The sequence below is a fragment of the Rattus norvegicus genome, chromosome 15 (genome assembly GCF_021556685.1).
Source record: "Rattus norvegicus strain SHRSP/BbbUtx chromosome 15, alternate assembly SHRSP_T2T, whole genome shotgun sequence".
Classification (NCBI taxonomy): domain Eukaryota; kingdom Metazoa; phylum Chordata; class Mammalia; order Rodentia; family Muridae; genus Rattus; species Rattus norvegicus.
Window position 1 is genome coordinate 104,891,516 of NC_141548.1, and position 18,878 is coordinate 104,910,393.

The window sequence follows — 18,878 nt, forward strand, 5'->3', positions numbered from 1 at the left end:
AGTGCTTATTTAATATGCACAAAGCCCTGGGTTCGATTCCTAGCAAAGCATGTTGGCTAAAATCCTAACAATTGGGAAAGTTCAGGAATTCAGATCCAGCTTCAACTATGTAGTGAGTAAAAGGCCATTCTGGACAATATGAGACCATATCTCAAAAAAAAAAAAAAAACCCAAATAAATAATTTATATAGATAGATAAGTACTAGAAGAGCTGCAGAGACAAAGTGGAGACCAAGGGCTAGAAGGTCGAGAAGGGCCAGCGCCAGCCTTCTGATCTTAGGGGATGCTGCAGCGTGGGTTGGAAAATCAGACTTCAGGCCTTCCGGAGCCGAAGGGTATTTTAAAGGTTATGCAGTGTAACTTCCACAGCTTAAAGAGAGGGAGCTAAGGCCTGGCAGGCTCACGAGGCGGCCATTAGTTATTCTGCATTTGGCCTAAATCTGAGAGACGTCTCTTCCTCTCTCCCCAAGGAGCCAGACGTAGCCGTCACCCTTATCAAAGGCAGTGCGGGCCGGGAGCGCGGCTGGGAGGGTTTTGTATCTTAGCAGCAGGAGGCAGCAATGATCTCAGAGCCAAGTTCTATCTGTGCCACTGCTTAAAAACCATTCCACAGAACTTCTAATAGGCTTCTTTCTAAGTGCGCCATTCTGAAGTTTGAAACCAGTGACACCGGCCGGCTCAGCCTTTGAGACTCAACTTTGGTGAGAAAAACCCTACATCCGGCCAGACAGCAAAAGGAAGGAAAGAATGGATTGTGCTAAAGAGCCTTTGGGGTTCCTAACCAAAGAACAAAGGGCTTCATTTTCCTAATGGATCTGCCCTTTCCCACTGGAAAGTTATTTAAATGTTACAGCAAACAGTGAGGTTGATCAGATATTTTCGGCGGAAGAGTCCTAGGAGGCGTCCGTTTGGAGCCAATGCAAAGCTAGATATCCTAAGACAAACAGTGTGAGTTAACTGATTTTTCACGATAATAACAAGGCCGTGTGGTGAAAATATAACTCACTTCTATCTAGGACAAATGGATTTGTGAACGGCAATGCTAAGATTTCAGCAATCTGGGGCCAGGGTGTAGCTCAGTGGTGGAGCTCCCATCTGGCTGCATGAGGCCCTAAATTCTACACCGGAGCATAGTACTAAAAAGGCGTTTAGACCACTTACATCTGGGTCCAGGCGATTCTCAGATCTCTGCAGCTTTATGCCTGCTCTACGTTGCCCTGAAGACTTTCCCCCCTCCCCCACACCATTCTCTTTCAAAGCCACACCCATCCTCTGACCCTCTCAGGTGCAAGGCTCTCTTTTGTGCATGTAACTGAAGCTTTACGTGACTTTTATTGATAAATAAAAACTCAAACCCCCAGAGCCGTGTTTTTATTATTGGATGGATGGCCACAGAGAAGTGTAAACAGACAAAAGGTATGATCTAGTATCCCGAGACGAGGCCTGCTTGCTCAGTCTCTTAGTACAAAATATTAATCTGTAAATCAGAGATGGGATGAGTGTTCCTGATACTTCTTGGTCTCAGGCTCCATTTTGGCTGAACACGGACTGGGGCCGCCGTGGAGACAGGAAAGTGGAATGGTCCTCACTGGGTGCAGGCAGGAGAGGTCCGGGTGGGTGTGGGAGGCCTCACAGAGGGTTTGAACAGTCTGCCCTGTTGGTATCACATACAAGCAATAACTCAGTCTTGCAGATATTCGGCATTTGTGTTCCCACTCTGACTGCATAGGGCTTCTGCGGTCTATTTTTTTAATCCAGCTTCCAACAACGCCTTTAAGTGTCGATTCAGAACAAATGGAACGTAGAGACCACTAAAAACAAAACTGCAGAGCTAGAAGACTGAAGAGTGCTGGAGGGTGGACCAGACAGTAGGTAGGGCACCACTGGATTAGGGAAGACCGCTGACTGCAGCTTCTCTCGGCTTCTAGGAGACCCGCAGGCATTGTGAAGGGACCTGTGTGGGTCGCGAGCCTGCACTACTCTGTGCGCCTTTTCAGCTATAACCCATTTGCTTTGACCACCTTTAGCTCCTTCACCACCCCAGGCTCACTGACTGTGTTAGGAGCACGTTGACAATAAAAACAGCGAAAAAGGCCCTCGGAAATGTGAATCTGCTCTGCCATAGAAAATCCAAGTTTCCCTAACTCGCTTCAGAAGCGGCCGAGCGTTGGGTCACAAAAGCCTCTGTGTAGGGAGAGCAAGGAGAGAGGAGGAACCTTGGGTGACTAGGAAAGGGACCAGAGCAATAGGATCACCGAGTGTGGCCAGCGGGGGCAGGCATGGTGTTGGGAAGAGAGGCGGTGCAACCGGCCTTGCCTGCAGGAGCAATGTGGGGTGAGTCCGGCTGGGCGGGACTGGGCGGTGGCTAGCGGGGGCCGGGTTAAGCCTGGTGGGATGGGCGTGACCGAGCTCCGCTGGGCGGGGCGTAGGCGGGCCACGTCGGGAAGATGGCGCTGTGTGTGCTGCAGAACGCGGTTCTCGGAGCGGCGGCGCTGCCCAGGCTGTGAGTTCAGGTTCCCAGTCCCTGCCGTGCGGCGAAGGCGGTGGCCAGAGTGGTCCCCGGAGCCTGCATGGGCACTCTGGCCTGAAGCCTCTGTGCCCCCTGTCCTTGACCTCTTCCAAGGTCGCTGCGGCTGCTGCCTCCCAGTGGGAGGGCTTTGCAGGGCAATGGGTACAAACGTTGCTGGATTTGCAGGGCTGTCAGCACCTGGCACTTAACGCGCTAACGGAGGGGCGCTCTGGCCTCCTGGGCAACAACACACTCAGTACCTATGCGAAGCACAGAGGTTCCCAAATGTTTGGTCTCTGGACCACCCAGTTACCCAGCTAAGGATGATTGAAGGTTCCAAAGAGCTTTTGCCAAAATCTGCTCAAGAAAAACACTGCATTTCTTTTAGGTGAAAAGTGCATAATGCTTTTATATATTTTGAAATTCTCATTAGTTTAACAAGAGACGATAAGTCTTATATCATCAGCTTTGGAGTAAATATTTGAAAAGAACTCCAGAACTTGGGAAGCAGAGGCAGAGGACGCAGGTTCAAGGCTACACTCATCTACATAGCAAGTTTGAGGCCTGCCTGGCCTGCATAGCAATACTAGTTGGTAAAAGATCAGTAGTCACAAACAGGGACCCTTCCTCATGACAGACACTTCCTCATCTGCTAATTGCATGTGTCCTGAGGAAACAGGATCAGAGAGACTGTCACAGAGTCCCATGGAGCAATGAAGCCAGAGTACAGTCTGGCGACTTTTACATCCTTTATCTTGTGTGTCATGATTTACCCCAGACCCATGGCGGGACCCACCTCACTTTCTCCTTCATCTGTGGCCATGTGCCCTGACTCGAGCAATCACTCCTGGAACCTGAGTGGTTAAAGAGTGATCCTGGGCCAGCCCAGAGGTTCCATTTCTGAAGTAGGAAAGGGCCAGTCCTGACCACGCACAGTCACCACTTCTAATAGGCTTGGAGCTTAGTGTGAATTACTTTTTACCTCTCCTCATACCACATATCATCTCTACCAAGGGCAGGGACTTAGTAAACCCACTAGAGGAAGTGAAATACTGTCTTGGGCCACTGGGCTACTTCTGGTGGCTCCTTGCTAACTTTTAGAGTGTCCGAACCACTACTGGGCACACAGGGGCCATTCTAGACCTCCAGTGTTGATCCCTGTTTCTGACCCACCAGCATTTGCCCTGAGTTCTAGACTGTCTTGTTATTCGTGCAGATGTCTGTGCATGTATATATACATGTGCATATTATTAGATGTATAGAACCATCTGTAGCTATTTCTCAAGCTACGCATGAGTCCTTATGATGCTTCTAGTTCTAACACATCACTCAGGGACCCGTCTAACTTCTTCCCCAGGCTTGTTCGTAAAGCACCACCCCAACAGTAGGAGAGCTGGCACCGGCTGTCTACCATGCAGGCACTTAATTGTTCAGTGCTAGCAAGCATATGAATAATTAGCTCAAGCCCATTGGGAGGAAGTCCACTCCAGTCTCATGGGCTCCATTTATGCCTAGAATTACTTAGGTCAGCAAAATAATTTCCTTTTTCTTTCTTCAAAGCCCTTGTGTACAATTGGTGCTTTTCTCTATCTGAATTCTTCCCAGGTACCCTCTACACCACAGACGGTTTAGTTTTTGCATTTTCTTTAGTGTGTGTGTGTGTGTGTGTGTGTGTGTGTGAACGTCAGCACAAACATACTACGGTCTGTATGTGGCTGTCAGAAGACCGTTCTCAGGAGTTGACTTTCTTCCACTATGGACTCCAGGGATGAAAGCCAGGTTGTCAGGCCTGCATAACATAGAATTTTATTGTTGATCCACTTCATTTAGAGTGTCAAAGAATTAGTCTTTTTATATTGGGTTTTTTACTTAACAGTATCAAGTTCCTTCATGTCTCTCATGACTTAATAACTCAGTTCTTTGTACTGCCAAGTAATATCCCATTGTGTAACTGTACCACAGTTGGCTTATATACAGTTTGCTATTGAAGGATATTTTGGTTGTGCCCAGTTTTTGTTGATTGTGCAGAAGCCTTCACTATGTGCTTGTGTGTAGACATAATTACTGAGGAATGTGACTGTTGAATTCTTTCAGAATTCAACAGAAGATTGTGTTTAGTTTTATGAGAAGATGCCACGGTCGCCGCACCGTCTTATCTGTGAATGAGAGTGTGTTCTGTCACTGTTGGTTAAAGAACAGTCAACAATTCTAACTGGTATGTATGTGGCTATCGTCTCTTGTTTTCAGTTTGAACCTGAAATCCCCTTAGATGATGCTGTGATGGTTTGAGTGAGAATGGCCCCCAGAGGCTGATATACTTGAATGTTTGGTCCCCTGGTGGTGGGACTGTTTGGGGAAGATGAGGAGGTGTGTCCTCCTTGGTATGTCTCTGGGGTCTGGCTTTTGTGCAACCTTCCAATGCGATCTGCCATCTGTGTATGTTCTTTGTAAATTCGTCCCAACTACTTTGCTGATCTCTGAATTGTGTTGTTCGTAATACTGTGTCACTGTGATACAGTAAGGGTGTATATTTGGTTTCTGTCCCCGTTTCCTGGAACAGAGCCCTAAATCAGCATCAGTTGGTAGCATCGTAGGTCTTTATGGGCTGTCTATCCTTCTGTTTGACAATGTTTCCATTGCTTTGCAGACACTGTACTCTATGACTGACCTTGTCTGCTGTGTTGTGATGGCTCTCCTGGGCCTTTTGCTTCTTTACATAAACTTCAGAATTAGTTTGTTAATGCCACAGACTGATTTGCTGGGATTTGATCAGTATTGTTTTGAAGTCCATACAGTAAGTCGGAGGAATTAGTATCTTAAGAATCTTGTGTCTTGAGATGGGAGACACGGCTCAGCAGTTAAGAGAGAGTATTGGCTGCTCTTGCAGGAGACTTGGGTTCAATTTCCACTACCCACATGTCAGCTTATAACCAGTCACTCCGATTCTAAGGGATCAGATGTCCTCTCTGGCCTCCTTGTGCACTGCACACATGATACACAAATATTCATGCTGGCAAATCATTTATGCCCATAGAAATAAGTTACTTTAAAAAAATGGAGACATGCCCGGCAGTGGTGCCACACACTTTTAATCCCAGCAGTTGGGAGGCAGAGGCAGAGGCAGGTGGATCTCTGTGAGTTCGAAGCCAACCTGGTCTACAAAATGAGTTATAGGACAGCCAGGGTTAGGACAGAGAAACCTTGTCTGGAAAAAAACAAAATAAATAAAGAGATGCACAGGTATGTATATAGTTTTCTGCTAAAGTTATTTTGACTATAGAGTAACAGCTACATTGTAATATACTTCCAACAGCTGAATGTAGAGTTTATAGTTACATTGTAATATATCCATCAGCAGTCATTCACAATATTTTTCATTGTCCCATTCCTAATGATTCTTGTTTGTCAGAATGTAACCAATTTGGATATTGCATTGGTATAGAGGAAACTGCCTTGTTTCTCAGCCAATCTAGATGCTGCATTGGTAGTGTTCACCCCTTGGTTCCTGGCTTCCTTCACTTGGCTTAACACTTTGAAGCCTTCTCAGGCTGTAGTGTGTATCAGAACTTTATTTTTATAGGTGGTCATGTGCTGCCAAATGTTTATTAGTATTTACATCTTCATGGATCCAATCTACTTAGACTACTTCATTCAAGGAGATGTAGAAATGGTGCTTGCTGTTCCCCACTCTAGAGCCGGTGAGACCTAACAGAGTGGAGCTAGTAAGTGAGGTGAACCAAAATCTCGTGTGATAGCAACTTTATTCAGAGCATCAGATAATTTTATATTCTGAGGGTTTGGAAAAGTCCCATGAGTAAAGTCACTAGGATAAGCTGCATGTGGCAAAAATATGTTTTTCCATAGAGGCGCATAAACAACTGACAATAGCCAGGTATAATGAATAATCTGAAGCAAACTCACTCCTACCGGCTGCACCTGGGAGGAGCATGGAAATAGTCCACAAATGATTCTGTGTTTTGAAGACACTGAGTTCATAAGACTCTGGTCTTGTATTCTTAAGAGTTTTCTCACAAGCACTCGGGATTCTCACATGTCTTTTTTTGGACTGTGTTCTGACAGTTTATTTATTTGCAAGCATCATTGTTTTGTGTGTGTGTGTGTGTGTGTGTCACAAACTCCGCGAGTCATTGTTTTAATTTATATTAAGTTTATGTATTTCATTTTCATTATTTAGTTTCTGACACAAGGTCTTACTATGTAACTCTGGTTGGTCTGGGACTCACTATGTAGCCCAGGCTGACCCTGAAGTCACAGGGACTGGCCAGCCTCTATCTCCCAAGAGGTGTGCACTAGCACACCAGGTCAGAAGATGCTTCCCCAGCACTCTCTCATCCCCAGCTTTCTCTGTGAGAGCCTGGACTCCTTGGGGGAGGGGCTACTGGCATGTCTGATGAATTTTGTTAAGGGGAAAGCGTTGCTAATTGTAAAACAATACACTTCTCCTAGCGCTAAGCAGCTGTGGTGGGTTTGGCATAGCCCACTTGCACTTTGCTGGTGTGCTCAACAGGTTTAGGATTTTATTAGGTAATAAAGATATTATGGAGGAAATGGTATTTGTTTTCATATAGGTCACTTGGGTATGAATATAAATCCACTGCCATTCGAGCAGGTTCAGTTTATTTCAAGTCGCTTTTATAGCTTGTTGCTGTGGTTTGAATGCGTCCCTCAAAGTCACGTATTGGGAATGAAATCCCCAAAGCAACAGTGCTGAGAGGTGGGACCTTTAAGAGGCAATTAGGTCATGACGTCTCTGTCCCACGAATGGGCTGATGCTGATATTATGGGACTGTGTTCATGATTCGGAGCAGCTTTGTCATAAAAGTAAGTGTGGCAGGGCTGGGGGGCTGGGGAATGTAGCTGGGTCGGTAGAATGCTTGCCTGGCATGTATGAAGCCTTCAGTTCAATCCCAAATACTACATAAGCTGACCGTTGTGGTATACGATGTAATACTAGTCCTCTGGAGATGAAGGTGGGAGGATCAGAAGTTCAAGGCCATCCTTAGTATAAGTGAGTTCATGGCCATCGTAGTCTATGTGAGGCCTTGTTTCTAAATATCAAGACAGATGGTTACATAATACATAAATAAGTAAATGTGAGTTCTGGTCCTCCCCCCCCCCGTCTTTGTAGCACTGGGGATTAAATTTAGGATACCAGGCGTTGTGCATGGAGCAAGTGCCCTATCTCCTGAGATAGCCCAGTGCCTGCTGGCCGCCACTCCTTCTGTCATGGGTTGACTTGACGAGAAGGCACAATGGTTGGTCCTCCTGGCCTCCAGAAATCTGAAGAAAGTTCTATTTCCTTCTCTTTCTTTCTTTTCTGCTTTTGGGTCAAGGTCTCGTTGTCTGTGTAAGATTGGCCTGCAGCCTGTGCTCCTCCAGCCTCAGACTCCTCAGGGCTGGATTGCATGCATATGACATAGCACCTAACAGTAACGAGCTTTTCTATGAATTACTCACATGGCAAGGGTTATAGCAACTCCAAATGCACTAAGCCAATTAAACAACATTCTCAAATGGTTTGATTTAATGAACGGGCCTCAGAGTTGAGCTTTCTTCTTTCCTCATGACCCCCTCCCACCAGGTTTAGAGAAGTGTTTATTGTTTCTTTTTATTTTATTTTGTTCCTATTTTAGGACATTAAGCTAGTAATAAAGATGCTTATAGTGATGTCTGCTGTTTCCCTGCATGATATATACGTCCGCACGCGCATGCACACACACACACACACACACACACACACACACACACACACAGGTGGCACACACACACACACACACACACACATACACACATACACAGGCGGCACACACACACAAGCCTGCCAAAAAAGGGCTTCGCTCCTGAGCTAGTACCCCAGTCCACTTTTTAGAGTTTTCCTCCTGATTATTTTAGAAGACAGACTATCACATTTTGTATGCGTTTGCGTGTTTTTGTGTATGACCATAACCACAGTTGCTCCTTTAGTCTATTCCTGAGTTTTCTTTCTTGGGCAATGCTGGGGTAAATATGGGTCATTAAAATAGTTAAAATGTTGTCGCTCAGACATTGGTTAGAAGGAACGGAGGCTTACGTAGAGGCACGTAAACTTCTCTTGCCTTATTATTTAATCTCACACTGGCCTTTGGGAGAAGGCTGACTGGCCCATACTAGACACTGGAGGGCGCTCTAGCAACAGAGATGTAGCTGATCTCGGCAGTCGTGGACTGCGCCCTTACAAACGGGCTGTTTTCCTTAAGATAGGTGGGCGTGTTTTCCTGTTCCTTCTTTAGGACAAATGAAAGACACTTGTCTACACGGCCCTATAAATGGTCCGTTTAAAAGTCGATAATAGACTTAAGTTGCACTGTACTCCGGTACCCCATGACCTTCCCTCTCCCTATCCTGGGCTGCCTGTGCCAGCCTGGGGGATTTCGCTCGTTAGATCTCGGGCCAGATGTCACCAATCAAGGAGGTCTTCCCTGAAGTCCCAGTGACAAAGCGACCCAACCCAGCACCCCCAGCAGCTGCCTCTGCATCCTCTCATGCAGCCTAGCTTTCCTCATCACTTCCTCTCCCAGAAGTATCAGGTGTTTATTTCTTGATTGTCTATTTGACCTCCCCCCAGGCCACAGATATTTCCAACACCCGGGCTGTGGCCTGCTTATTCTGTTCTTTTAAAGCAACCACAAAGGCCAATGTTGCTTTGTCAGGAAAAGCCTTACTGGGCTGGAATTGAGTTGGCGGAGTGGTGCCTAGTGTGAACGGAGGCAGGGTTTGATTTCCAGCATGGTAGAGACTCAGCAGGGTGTTGCAGTCCTGATATTTCAGGTACTGATAAGTGGAGGCAGGAGGATCAGAAGTCCTCATGCTCAGCTAAATAATGGGTTAGCTTGGAATACCTGTTTGACCCTGGAGGGAGTGAGAGAGAGTCAAAGTAGGAGAACCTTGGAGAACTAAGAAATGTGGAAACACACAGTGGCTTTTTGAGCCTTAGGTTATTTTGGTCTAGCCTGGAGACCAAATTCGTTATTGAACATACTGAGCTCATATTGACCAGAGTTTGAAGATGATTTTATTTATATGAGTACATTTTAGCTGTTTTTCAGACACACCAGAAGGAGGGCATCAGACCCCATTACAGATGGTTGTGAACCACCATGTGGTTGCTGGGATTGAACTCAGGACCTCTGGAAGAGCAGTCAGTGCTCTTAACCGCTGAGCCATCTCTCCAGCCCGAGTTTGGTGATGATGATGATGATGATGATGATGATGATGATGATGATGATGGACATAATCAATCGCTTGGGAACCTCTGGCCCTCGTCCTCTGGTTACAAGTTTACCATGCAAGTTGAATCACCAGACTTTACTCATATGTGGAACATCAGAGCTTTCCTGAGTAGTCTGGTGACAAGCCTGTTACGGTGGACCATGTAGAAGCCTTTCCCTGCAACTTTGGTACATACTTTGTTGAGGTTTGGTTTATTGCTATGCATTGTAATGCTAAATTCTATAGGGGTAGGCTTGGAGCTTCAGGCATAGAATCTGGAAGGAGAAGAGAAGAAAGTGAGGAGGAAGAGAAAGTTGTCATGGGTTAGGAATCAAGAAAACATGGCCCTGAGGGCTCCCCAACTGTAGCTAAGAGCAGCCCAGTTGAAACATAGTAAGTAATAACTCGGGGTTATCGATAGGAAAGTACAGAGGGTAGATATCTGCTGAGCTCTTGTGCTAATTAAGGCTTATTGTAAATAATAAAAGTTGTGTGCCTTTTATCCAGGAACTACATTAATTGGTCACAGGTGGGGCAGAAACCCCAGTTTGGGATTAAAAATTTCTTTTTTTTTAAGAATTTATTTATGTATTTATGTATACTGTAGCTGTCTTCAGACATAACGGAAGAGGGCATCAGATCCCATTACAGACGATTGTGAGCCACCATGTGGTTGCTGGGAATTGAACTCAGGACCTTTGGAAGAACAGTCAGTGTTCTTAGCTGCTGAGCCACCTCTCCAGCCCGGGATTAAAAATTTCTACAACATCCTTTTTTACATATACATACTTTAAATATCATCTTCCTCCTGCTCCCCCACCTCCTATGTGTAGTGGTGAGGTGGGGGAGGTGGTATGAATAATCCCAGGGCCTCACACATGTCAATTAAATACTTAACCAGGCAGACATAGGGACTTTAGTCTTATTGACCTTAAGCTCTCTAAAGCCAGGTAAATTCTGGGACTACTTCTGATTGGCCACCCTGTCTGAACCTGTGATGTACCTGGGTCTCCTCGTTCACTGCTCTTCAACCCAGCATCTCCCCAGGCCTCAACTTGCTCCCTTTATCCACCCACACGCAGCGATCCACCCACGCATGCCTCACGTAGTCCACAGCCGTTACCTCTGCTTCGCTCACGCTCTCCCTGACTTCAAATTGTGCTCATCTTCCATGGCTACCTTGTCCTGGCAGCCTGTCTCCTTGGACTTCTTGGGTGGCAGCATCACTAACCTTCAAAGCCCCGCCCACCCTCTCCCACTGGGTCTCACTGCCAGCCCTGGCCCTCCTCTGCTGGCTCTCCCAGCCTCACCTCCTCCACTGGCTGTCATCGCCCCTCCTTGACGTGCTAAGGTTAGATGTGACCCTCAACTCCCTTTTCTGCTCACACCTCACCTGCTTCCAACTCTCCCTGCCCCCCGTCGTTAGTTTGTTATTGATATTGCAGATCATAACCAGTTTTGTGGCTCTGAACAACACAAACATTGTACTCTGTAGGTCAGAAGCCTGACAGAGACTCAGCAGGCTGAACCCAATGTATCCACAGGACTCTGTGTGCCGAGAGGAACCTGTTTCTTTGACTCTTCCAGCTCTTGGGAGCACAGCGTCCTTTGTCTTGTGGCTCCCTCTGTCTCGAAGCTAGCAGTGTAGTTGAGTTACCACATAATAGTCTGTCTCGTTTCACTCCTGCCTCCCTCTCTGCTTGTGACTATGTTAGGCCCTGGTGTCCCCAGCAGCAACTCATTTGATTTTCTCTCTCCATCCCACTTCATATAACCTAAGGCAGCACAGGTTCTGGGTATCACAGAGGAGCCATTGCCCTGCCTACCCACTACAATCCTGAATTCAGGTTCAAGCTCTCTGGTGTGGCGTCCATTTGGCTGGCTCCTTCTCTTTCCTCATGGCCTCCTATGCTACACAGCAGCTGTATAGATATTAAAACGATACTTCCGAGGCTGGGGAGATGGCTCAAAGGTTAGGGTTCACTCTGTCTTGCAGAGGACTGGAGTTCAGTTCCCAGCACCCATGTTTAAGTAACTCACAACGCCTGTAACTCCAGCTCCAGGGCTCTAACATCTCTGACCTCAGTGGACACTTCATGTATGCATACTAACACAGACACATGCACACACACATACCTCTGACCTCAGTGGACACTCCTGTGTCCATTTCAACATACAGATGCACACACACACACACATACACACATACACCTCTGACCTCAGTGGACACTCCTGTGTGCATACCAACACACACACAACACACACACAACACTTCATGTGTGCATACCAATATACATACACATATACACACATGTACATACACACATATCTCTGACCTTGGTGGACACTCCTGTGTGCATACCAACACACACACAACACACACACACACACACACACAACACTTCATGTGTGCATACCAATATACATACACATATACACACATGTACATACACACATATCTCTGACCTTGGTGGACACTCCTGTGTGCATACCAACACACACACACACACACACACACACACACACACACACACACACACCTCTGACCTCAGTAGATACTCATGTGTATATACCAACAAACACACACATGCACACACAAACGCATACTCAGTTAAAAAAAATAGGGAAATAAGGCCAGGAGTGGTGGTTCATGTCTTTAATCTGAGTACTCAGGAGACAGAGGTAGCAGATCTCTGAGTTTGACACCAGCCTGGTCTACATAGTATACTCCAGGACAGGCAGGGCTACTCATAGAGAGCATGTCTCAAGATTAAAAAAAATTTTTTTTATTAAAAAAGTATTTAAGAACGTGACACATCAGGGTCTAGAGAGATGGCTCAGTGGTTAAACGCATTAGCTGCTCTTCCAGTTGATCCAGGTTCACTTCTCAACACCCACATGGCGGCTCACAGATTCCAGTTCCAGGAAACCCAACACACATGCAGGCAAAACACCAATGCCCTTTTTTCTTGTCATCTGGACTTGGTCCTGCCACCACAGCAGGCTGAGAGTGTTGTTGTTTTGTTTTGGGGTTCATTTTTGCTATAGTATGTACCAGTATTTGGTTCTTTTTTGTGGCTGAATAGCATGTTGTGTGGGGTATACAGATGGTTATCTTTCCGTCAGCTGAAGGACACTTGAATAGTTTGTGCTGTAAATAGTTGAATAGTTCGTTGGTAAATAGGGCTGTTTTGGGCATTCATTTGCCCACCAATATTTGAGTAACTTCTTATATATCTTCCTTCCCAGCACCCCCTTTTAAATTTTTATTCACCAGATGTAATTGTCATCTCTAAAGTCTTACTGCTGAATAACTCACCCTTTCTAGTTCACTCTGAACTCTGGCTGGCTGATTATACTCAGCTGTTCTGGTTCAAACTCCTCTCCAAGCTGACTGGTTCAATCTGTCTTCTCTTGGATTCTGACTGAATTGATCTGCTTGGCCTCAAACTAAGGTCTGGCAATCTGTTCTAAACTCCTGGCTCCTCATTCTCTGGCCCATTCTGTCGTATCTCACCTGCAACCTGTCTCTGTAAAATTCTCCTGGCAAAACTATTTCCTCCCACCTCTACCCCCACCCCCCACCCCCTTGTATTAAGTTGCCGCCTTCCTGTCTGTTCTCAGGAGAGTTTGAACTATCTTGTCTTGTGCCTCATTCTTGAGCCCCAAAAGACCACCCAGGAGCCGACTCTGATGCAGTCGCACTAGGGTCTCTTTATTACAAGCTGAAGGTTGGGCTTGCTCACCACCATCCGTGACACAGCAGGACTGTTTGGTGAAGCAGCCCAGAACCCTCATCAGGACAAGGTTTTTATAGGAAATGGTGAGCAAGTGAGGGGTGTCCAGCCTCACAAGCATCTAATTGGATGACTATTGTAAGCCAACAGGTGGGTGATCTGAAGCAAAACCAGGAACAATCACAAACGGTCTGAAAGTTCATCTGAAACAATCAGACTTACCTTGATTGGCTGTTGCTAGGAAGTAGTTAGGGTGTGACTCTGGGGTATGGGACAAGGATAAGCCTTGGTACTTGGGTGCAACTTGGGTTCAGCTGTGGGCCAAGTTCTCAGGCTTTTTGCCTTTTAAGATGGAGTCCAGTCCTAAGATGGGGTAGGTTTGACCTCTCAGTCTCTGACTCATTCTGCAAAATCTTTCTCTGTTTGTCATTTTGCCCCTCAATTAAACATCACTTTCAAATGTGACTGCTTCCTTCTACAAACTAATTTTACTTTCATTGTTTGGGATTAAAGACGTGGACCCATTCTGTTGTATCTCACCTGCAACCTGTTTCTGTAAAACTTTCCTGGTAAAACTGTTTCCCCTCCCCCTCCCCCATCTTCTATTAAGTTGCCTCCTTCCTGTCTGTATTCCCAGCCACAGGGATTAAAGGTGTGTGTTGTGTCTGCATTCCAGCCGATCACACAGACCTTGAAGGTCTTTGGATGTAATCCCTTCCCAGAGGAGCCATGTTGCTGGATTAAAATCCCTCTACAGAGTCTTATTTAGTCCAGGCTGGCCTCAAACTCAGAATCTACATGTGAACAGCCTTGAGCTTCTGACATCCTGCGTTCAACTCCCAAGTGCTAGGGTTGCAGGTATGTGATGCTATGCCAGTCCATGCTGTGCTGGGGATTAAACCCTCTTGTATCATAGGTGAGCCATCTCTATGCCCCACCCTTATTTCAGATCTTTCGGGGTGTGTATGTGGGATTCCGGGATCATGCAGAGTTACCTTTGCAAAGAACATCTGAGGAAACGTCCGACTGCTGTTCACTTATGCTCCATTTTCTATCATACCCACAATGCACTGGGGCTTGGATGTCTATATTCTCAGCAGCTCTTGCTACTTCCTACCACCTCACTATAGCTGTTCTGGCAGGTACGAGGTTGCTAGCTAGCTCCGTGCTCTTTCTCCGAACCATTTGTAAAGGCACACTGGTCCATCCTACTGCCCCTCTTGCCTTCTCCCCACTGTACCTGAGACCTTTCCTTTTCCTCCTCCCCACACTGCACCCAAGAGCCCTCCTCCTCCTTCTCCCCTCCCCCTCCTCCCCTCCTCCTCCTCCCCCTTTCCTTCCCCATCTCCCCCTCCCCCTTTCCTTCCCCATCCTCTTTCTTCTGCCTCCCTCCCCTCCCCCTCTCCCTCCTTCCCCTCCTTCCCTTCCTCCTCCCCCTCCTCCCCTCCCCTTTCTCCTCCTCCCCCTCCTCCCCCCTTCTCCTCCTCCCCCTTTTCTTCCCCATCCTCTTCCTTCTGCCTCCCTCCCCTCCCCCTCCCCCTCCTTCCCCTCCTTCCCTTCTTCCTCCCCCTCCTCCCCCTCCCCTTTCTCCTCCTCCCCCTCCTCCCCTTTTCCTTACTCCTCCTCCCCCTCCCCCCTCCCCCTCCTTCCCCTACTTCCCTTTCTCCTCTTCCTCCCCCTCCCCCTCCCCCTCCCCTTTCTCCTCCCTCTCCTCCCCTTTTCCTTCCTCCTCCTCCCCCTCCTCTTTCTCCTCCTCCCCCTTTCCTTCCTCATTCTCTTCCTTCTGCCTCCCTCCCCTCCCCCTCCCCCTCCTCCTCCCCCTTCCCTTCCTCCTCCTCCCCCTCCCCTTTCTCCTCCTCCCCCTCCTCCTCCCCCACTGCACCTGAGAAACTTCCCTGCAGCTCCTGAGCAGGTGTGATCTTGCCTCTCTACCCCTTTCATCCTGCACTAACAGGTGGCCTCCTCCTTCCTAAAGCTAGACCATGGCCTTTGAGGCTTGGGGGTGGCAGGGTTCACAGCCATTGTTTACTTACATGGGAAGAAGCACTAAATGCTGGTCATGGGGTCTGCTCATAAGAAGAGGCAGGAGAGTTGGCTCAGCAGTTAAGAGTTCTGGCTCTTCTTCCAGAGGTCCTGGGTTCAATTCCCAGCACCCACAGGGTGGATTACCACCATCTGTAATTCCAGTTCCAGAGAATCTGATGCTCTCTAGCCTCTGTGAGTACTAGGCCCCTGGCATACCTGTGGCACAAGGTCATACATGCAGACAAAATAGACATACACATAAAACAAGTAAGCAAACCAACACCCGTTTCTTTAGGGGGAATAAAAAAGACTATCATCAGAATGTTGGTACACAAAAGGACAGCAGACGCCTACACAAAATCTCCATCCTTGGATCAGCATCCCATTCTGCTTCACTCGAAGGATCATCCTGAGGTGTGAGTCCCCACACTTCCTATCAGCCCTTCCCCACACACTGGGAGCTTAGTGCCTCGCACACATGTGGCATGCAACAGGCTCTGAGGGAAGAGTCTTGAATGAACACCTCATCGCACGGCCGGCCGCAGTGATCAGAATTCATTACTAATTATCGGTTCGAAGTGACAGGCAAACTTTCTGGGTAGGAGTGTGAGTGCCTGTATGTTTACCTAGATTATAGATTTGTCTAAACGTTCCTGGTAATTTACCATGTCAGACCTAAAGTTTCCGTCTTGGCTTTGAGTTCTTGATCACACAGGTCAGGGCTGTTTTCAGATCCCACAGTGTTCCTCCTTTTGACAAAGGGTTTTCTGGAGAATAAACCAGAGGTCTATACAAACGACACTGTTGATTTACGTGGTTGAGTGATGGGGGCCTTTAGAAATGCCACCTATCGTACACCTCAGTCCCAAGGTTCCCAGAGGGAACTGTGGCCAGTCTGACTCGGTGCAACCAAGTGACCTCCTTGTCACTGTGACCAGCCTTCTGTTTGTTTCAAATTTTCAAATTTCTAGGGAGTAATTCTGTTCTTCAAGGCAGGACCCACCCAGTGTCTGGAGGTGCATTAACAGTGGCTCTGGTATGGTAGAGCATGTCTCCACGGCAGAGCACTTGCTTAGAGTCCAGGAAGAGACAACAAACGTCTTTCAGTGGAGGCAGTGTCTTAGCAAGATGGGAGCTGTGCTTGCTTTCACCTTGAGATTGCCAATTTTTTTTTTTTTTTTTTTTTGGTTCTTTTTTTCGGAGCTGGGGACTGAACCCAGGGCCTTGCGCTTCCTAGGCAAGTGCTCTACCACTGAGCTAAATCCCCAGCCCTGAGATTGCCGATTTTTAAACATGTGTGTTGTGTGCAGGGCACAAGGGCACATGTATGTGTGTGTCAAACACTCAGGTTTCATCCTTGGGAAAACTCACTTTCTTTGAGACAGAGTCTCTCCTTGGACTGGAGCTCACCGATTAGGCTCAAACCTGCTGGCCAGCAAGCCCCAGAGGTCTGCCTGTCTTCATCTCCAAGTACTGATATTACAAGTGAGTGCCTCCTGTGCCATTTCGCACGGGTCCTGCGGATTGAACTCAGGTCCTCCTCACGCTTGCAAGGCAAGCACTTCACAGACTGCTTTGTTTAGCCTTCTCTGAGATGTTCTGGAACGGGGCACACTGGGGAGTGTGGACTGCTTGCTTTGCTGGCTGCCCACTCCTAGTTTGGATTCTAGCTGTGGCTGTGGAAGAGGCCAGTGCTCACGTGGTGACTTCTTCACGTGGGCTAGTGCTGGAAGCTCATTGAGGACAGGACACCCGTATTGACACAGCTGCCCCCTCGCAGGTCTGGGGTGGGGCTGCTACTTACCCGCCTACCTCTGAGCCTGGTCTGGTGGCTGCTGCCTGAGCATTTGCAACCAACCAGGGACCAGCAGGGATTAGCAGCTTTTAGGCTGCACAAACACCTAAGGTGTTAAAATGAGGATCCCAGGCACCAGCAAGGCTTTGGAAGATGGAGGCTGGCTGTTGACACAGGTGCGTGCTATTAATGAGTATCCTGCTTGGGGAGGAATTAGTGAAAATGTTAATATTTCCAGGATTATTGTTAATGAGGGATAAAAAAAATGTATCTTTTCATCTTTGCAACCATATGGCTTCCTGCTTGATGTGGTTTTCTCTCAAAAAGACAATTTTTAAACTTGTTATTTTTTTTTTCCTAAGGACAGCGCTGTTTTTCCTTCAGAACGAATTATTAGTTGTGCTGTGCAGGGGAATTAGAACAGTATTTACTTCCTAGAACAGCTTGTCACCAAGATCAACAGGAAGAGCTGTTTTCAGAGTGTCTCTTTTTATTATCCAGGCATTCATTCATACATTCTTCTACAAAGAAAGAATGGCCCCCGGTTCTGATCATCCTGGAGGCAGCCGCTCGGGTGGAGAAGGGAGAGCGATATTCGGAAGCCCCTCTGCAGGACCAGAGGGTCCACATCTGATACACGGTCTTGTTAGTCAGTTCTCGCCTTCTTGTTTTGAGACAGGGTCTCTCTCGTTCCTGCCTCTTTGCTACACACTTCTGGCTGGCCCACAGGCTTCCAGATCACTCTCCCTTTTTTGAATTCTGTCTCACAGTAGGAGTGCTGGGTTTACAGACAGGCGCTTTTAACATGGATTCTGGGAATTAGTAGGTTTGCAAGGGCAAGCACTTCACTTAGTGATCCATCTCCTCAGCTCCTGAGACATGGCCTCAAACTGTATCCCAGGCTGCCCACGGAGATCTGCCAGCCTCAGCCACCTGAGCATTGATACACAGGCATGTGTCACCATTCCTGGTTGGCTTCTGTCCCTTCAAGCGTGGTGTGGGGTGGCGGCTGGCTGGGTGGAAGAGACTTTCAAGGAGTATTTCTGCTGTGATTGTTTCTTGGTCTCTCAGCAGCCTGCATAGCTCCTTGGCCTGTGGTCTTAGCAGCGTTGACCAAACTAACTGGGTTGGGGCAGGAACAATGTCCTTGTTCCTTTTCTTGGCTGTGGTAAGATGCAGTACAACGGTAACTTATGGGAGAAAGGGTTTATTCTGACTCGAGTTTTGGGATTTCAGTCCGTCACGATTCAGCAGCAGCAGAAGCTCGAAGCCGTAGTTACATCGCACAGTCTAGCAATGGGGTGCAGAGGTGGCACAGTGGTTAAGAACCCTGGCTGTTTTCCCGGAGGACCCGGGTTCAATTCTTAGCACCCACGTGGCATTTCACAATCAGGGAATCTGATGCTGTCTTCTGGCCTCGTATAGTGGGCACTATACACACGTGTGTGCACAGACATACATGTAGACAAACCACTCACACACTTGAAAATATATAGAAATATAACTTAAAAACATTTTTTCGGGGTTGGGGATTTAGCTCAGC

General features: G+C 47.3%; 1 protein-coding gene across 4 annotated transcripts in view; it reads left to right on the plus strand.

Annotated features, from left to right (window-relative positions):
- Positions 1-2,388: 2,388 nt before the first annotated feature.
- Positions 2,389-18,878, plus strand: part of Clybl (citramalyl-CoA lyase) — a 223,492-nt gene continuing 207,002 nt past the window's right edge. The window contains exon 1 of one of the 4 annotated variants that reach the window (XM_087585907.1): positions 2,389-2,503. In XM_087585907.1, coding sequence (XP_087442033.1) covers positions 2,395-2,503 — 109 coding nt within the window. In that variant the 5' untranslated portion in view covers positions 2,389-2,394. 4 annotated transcript variants of the gene reach the window in all.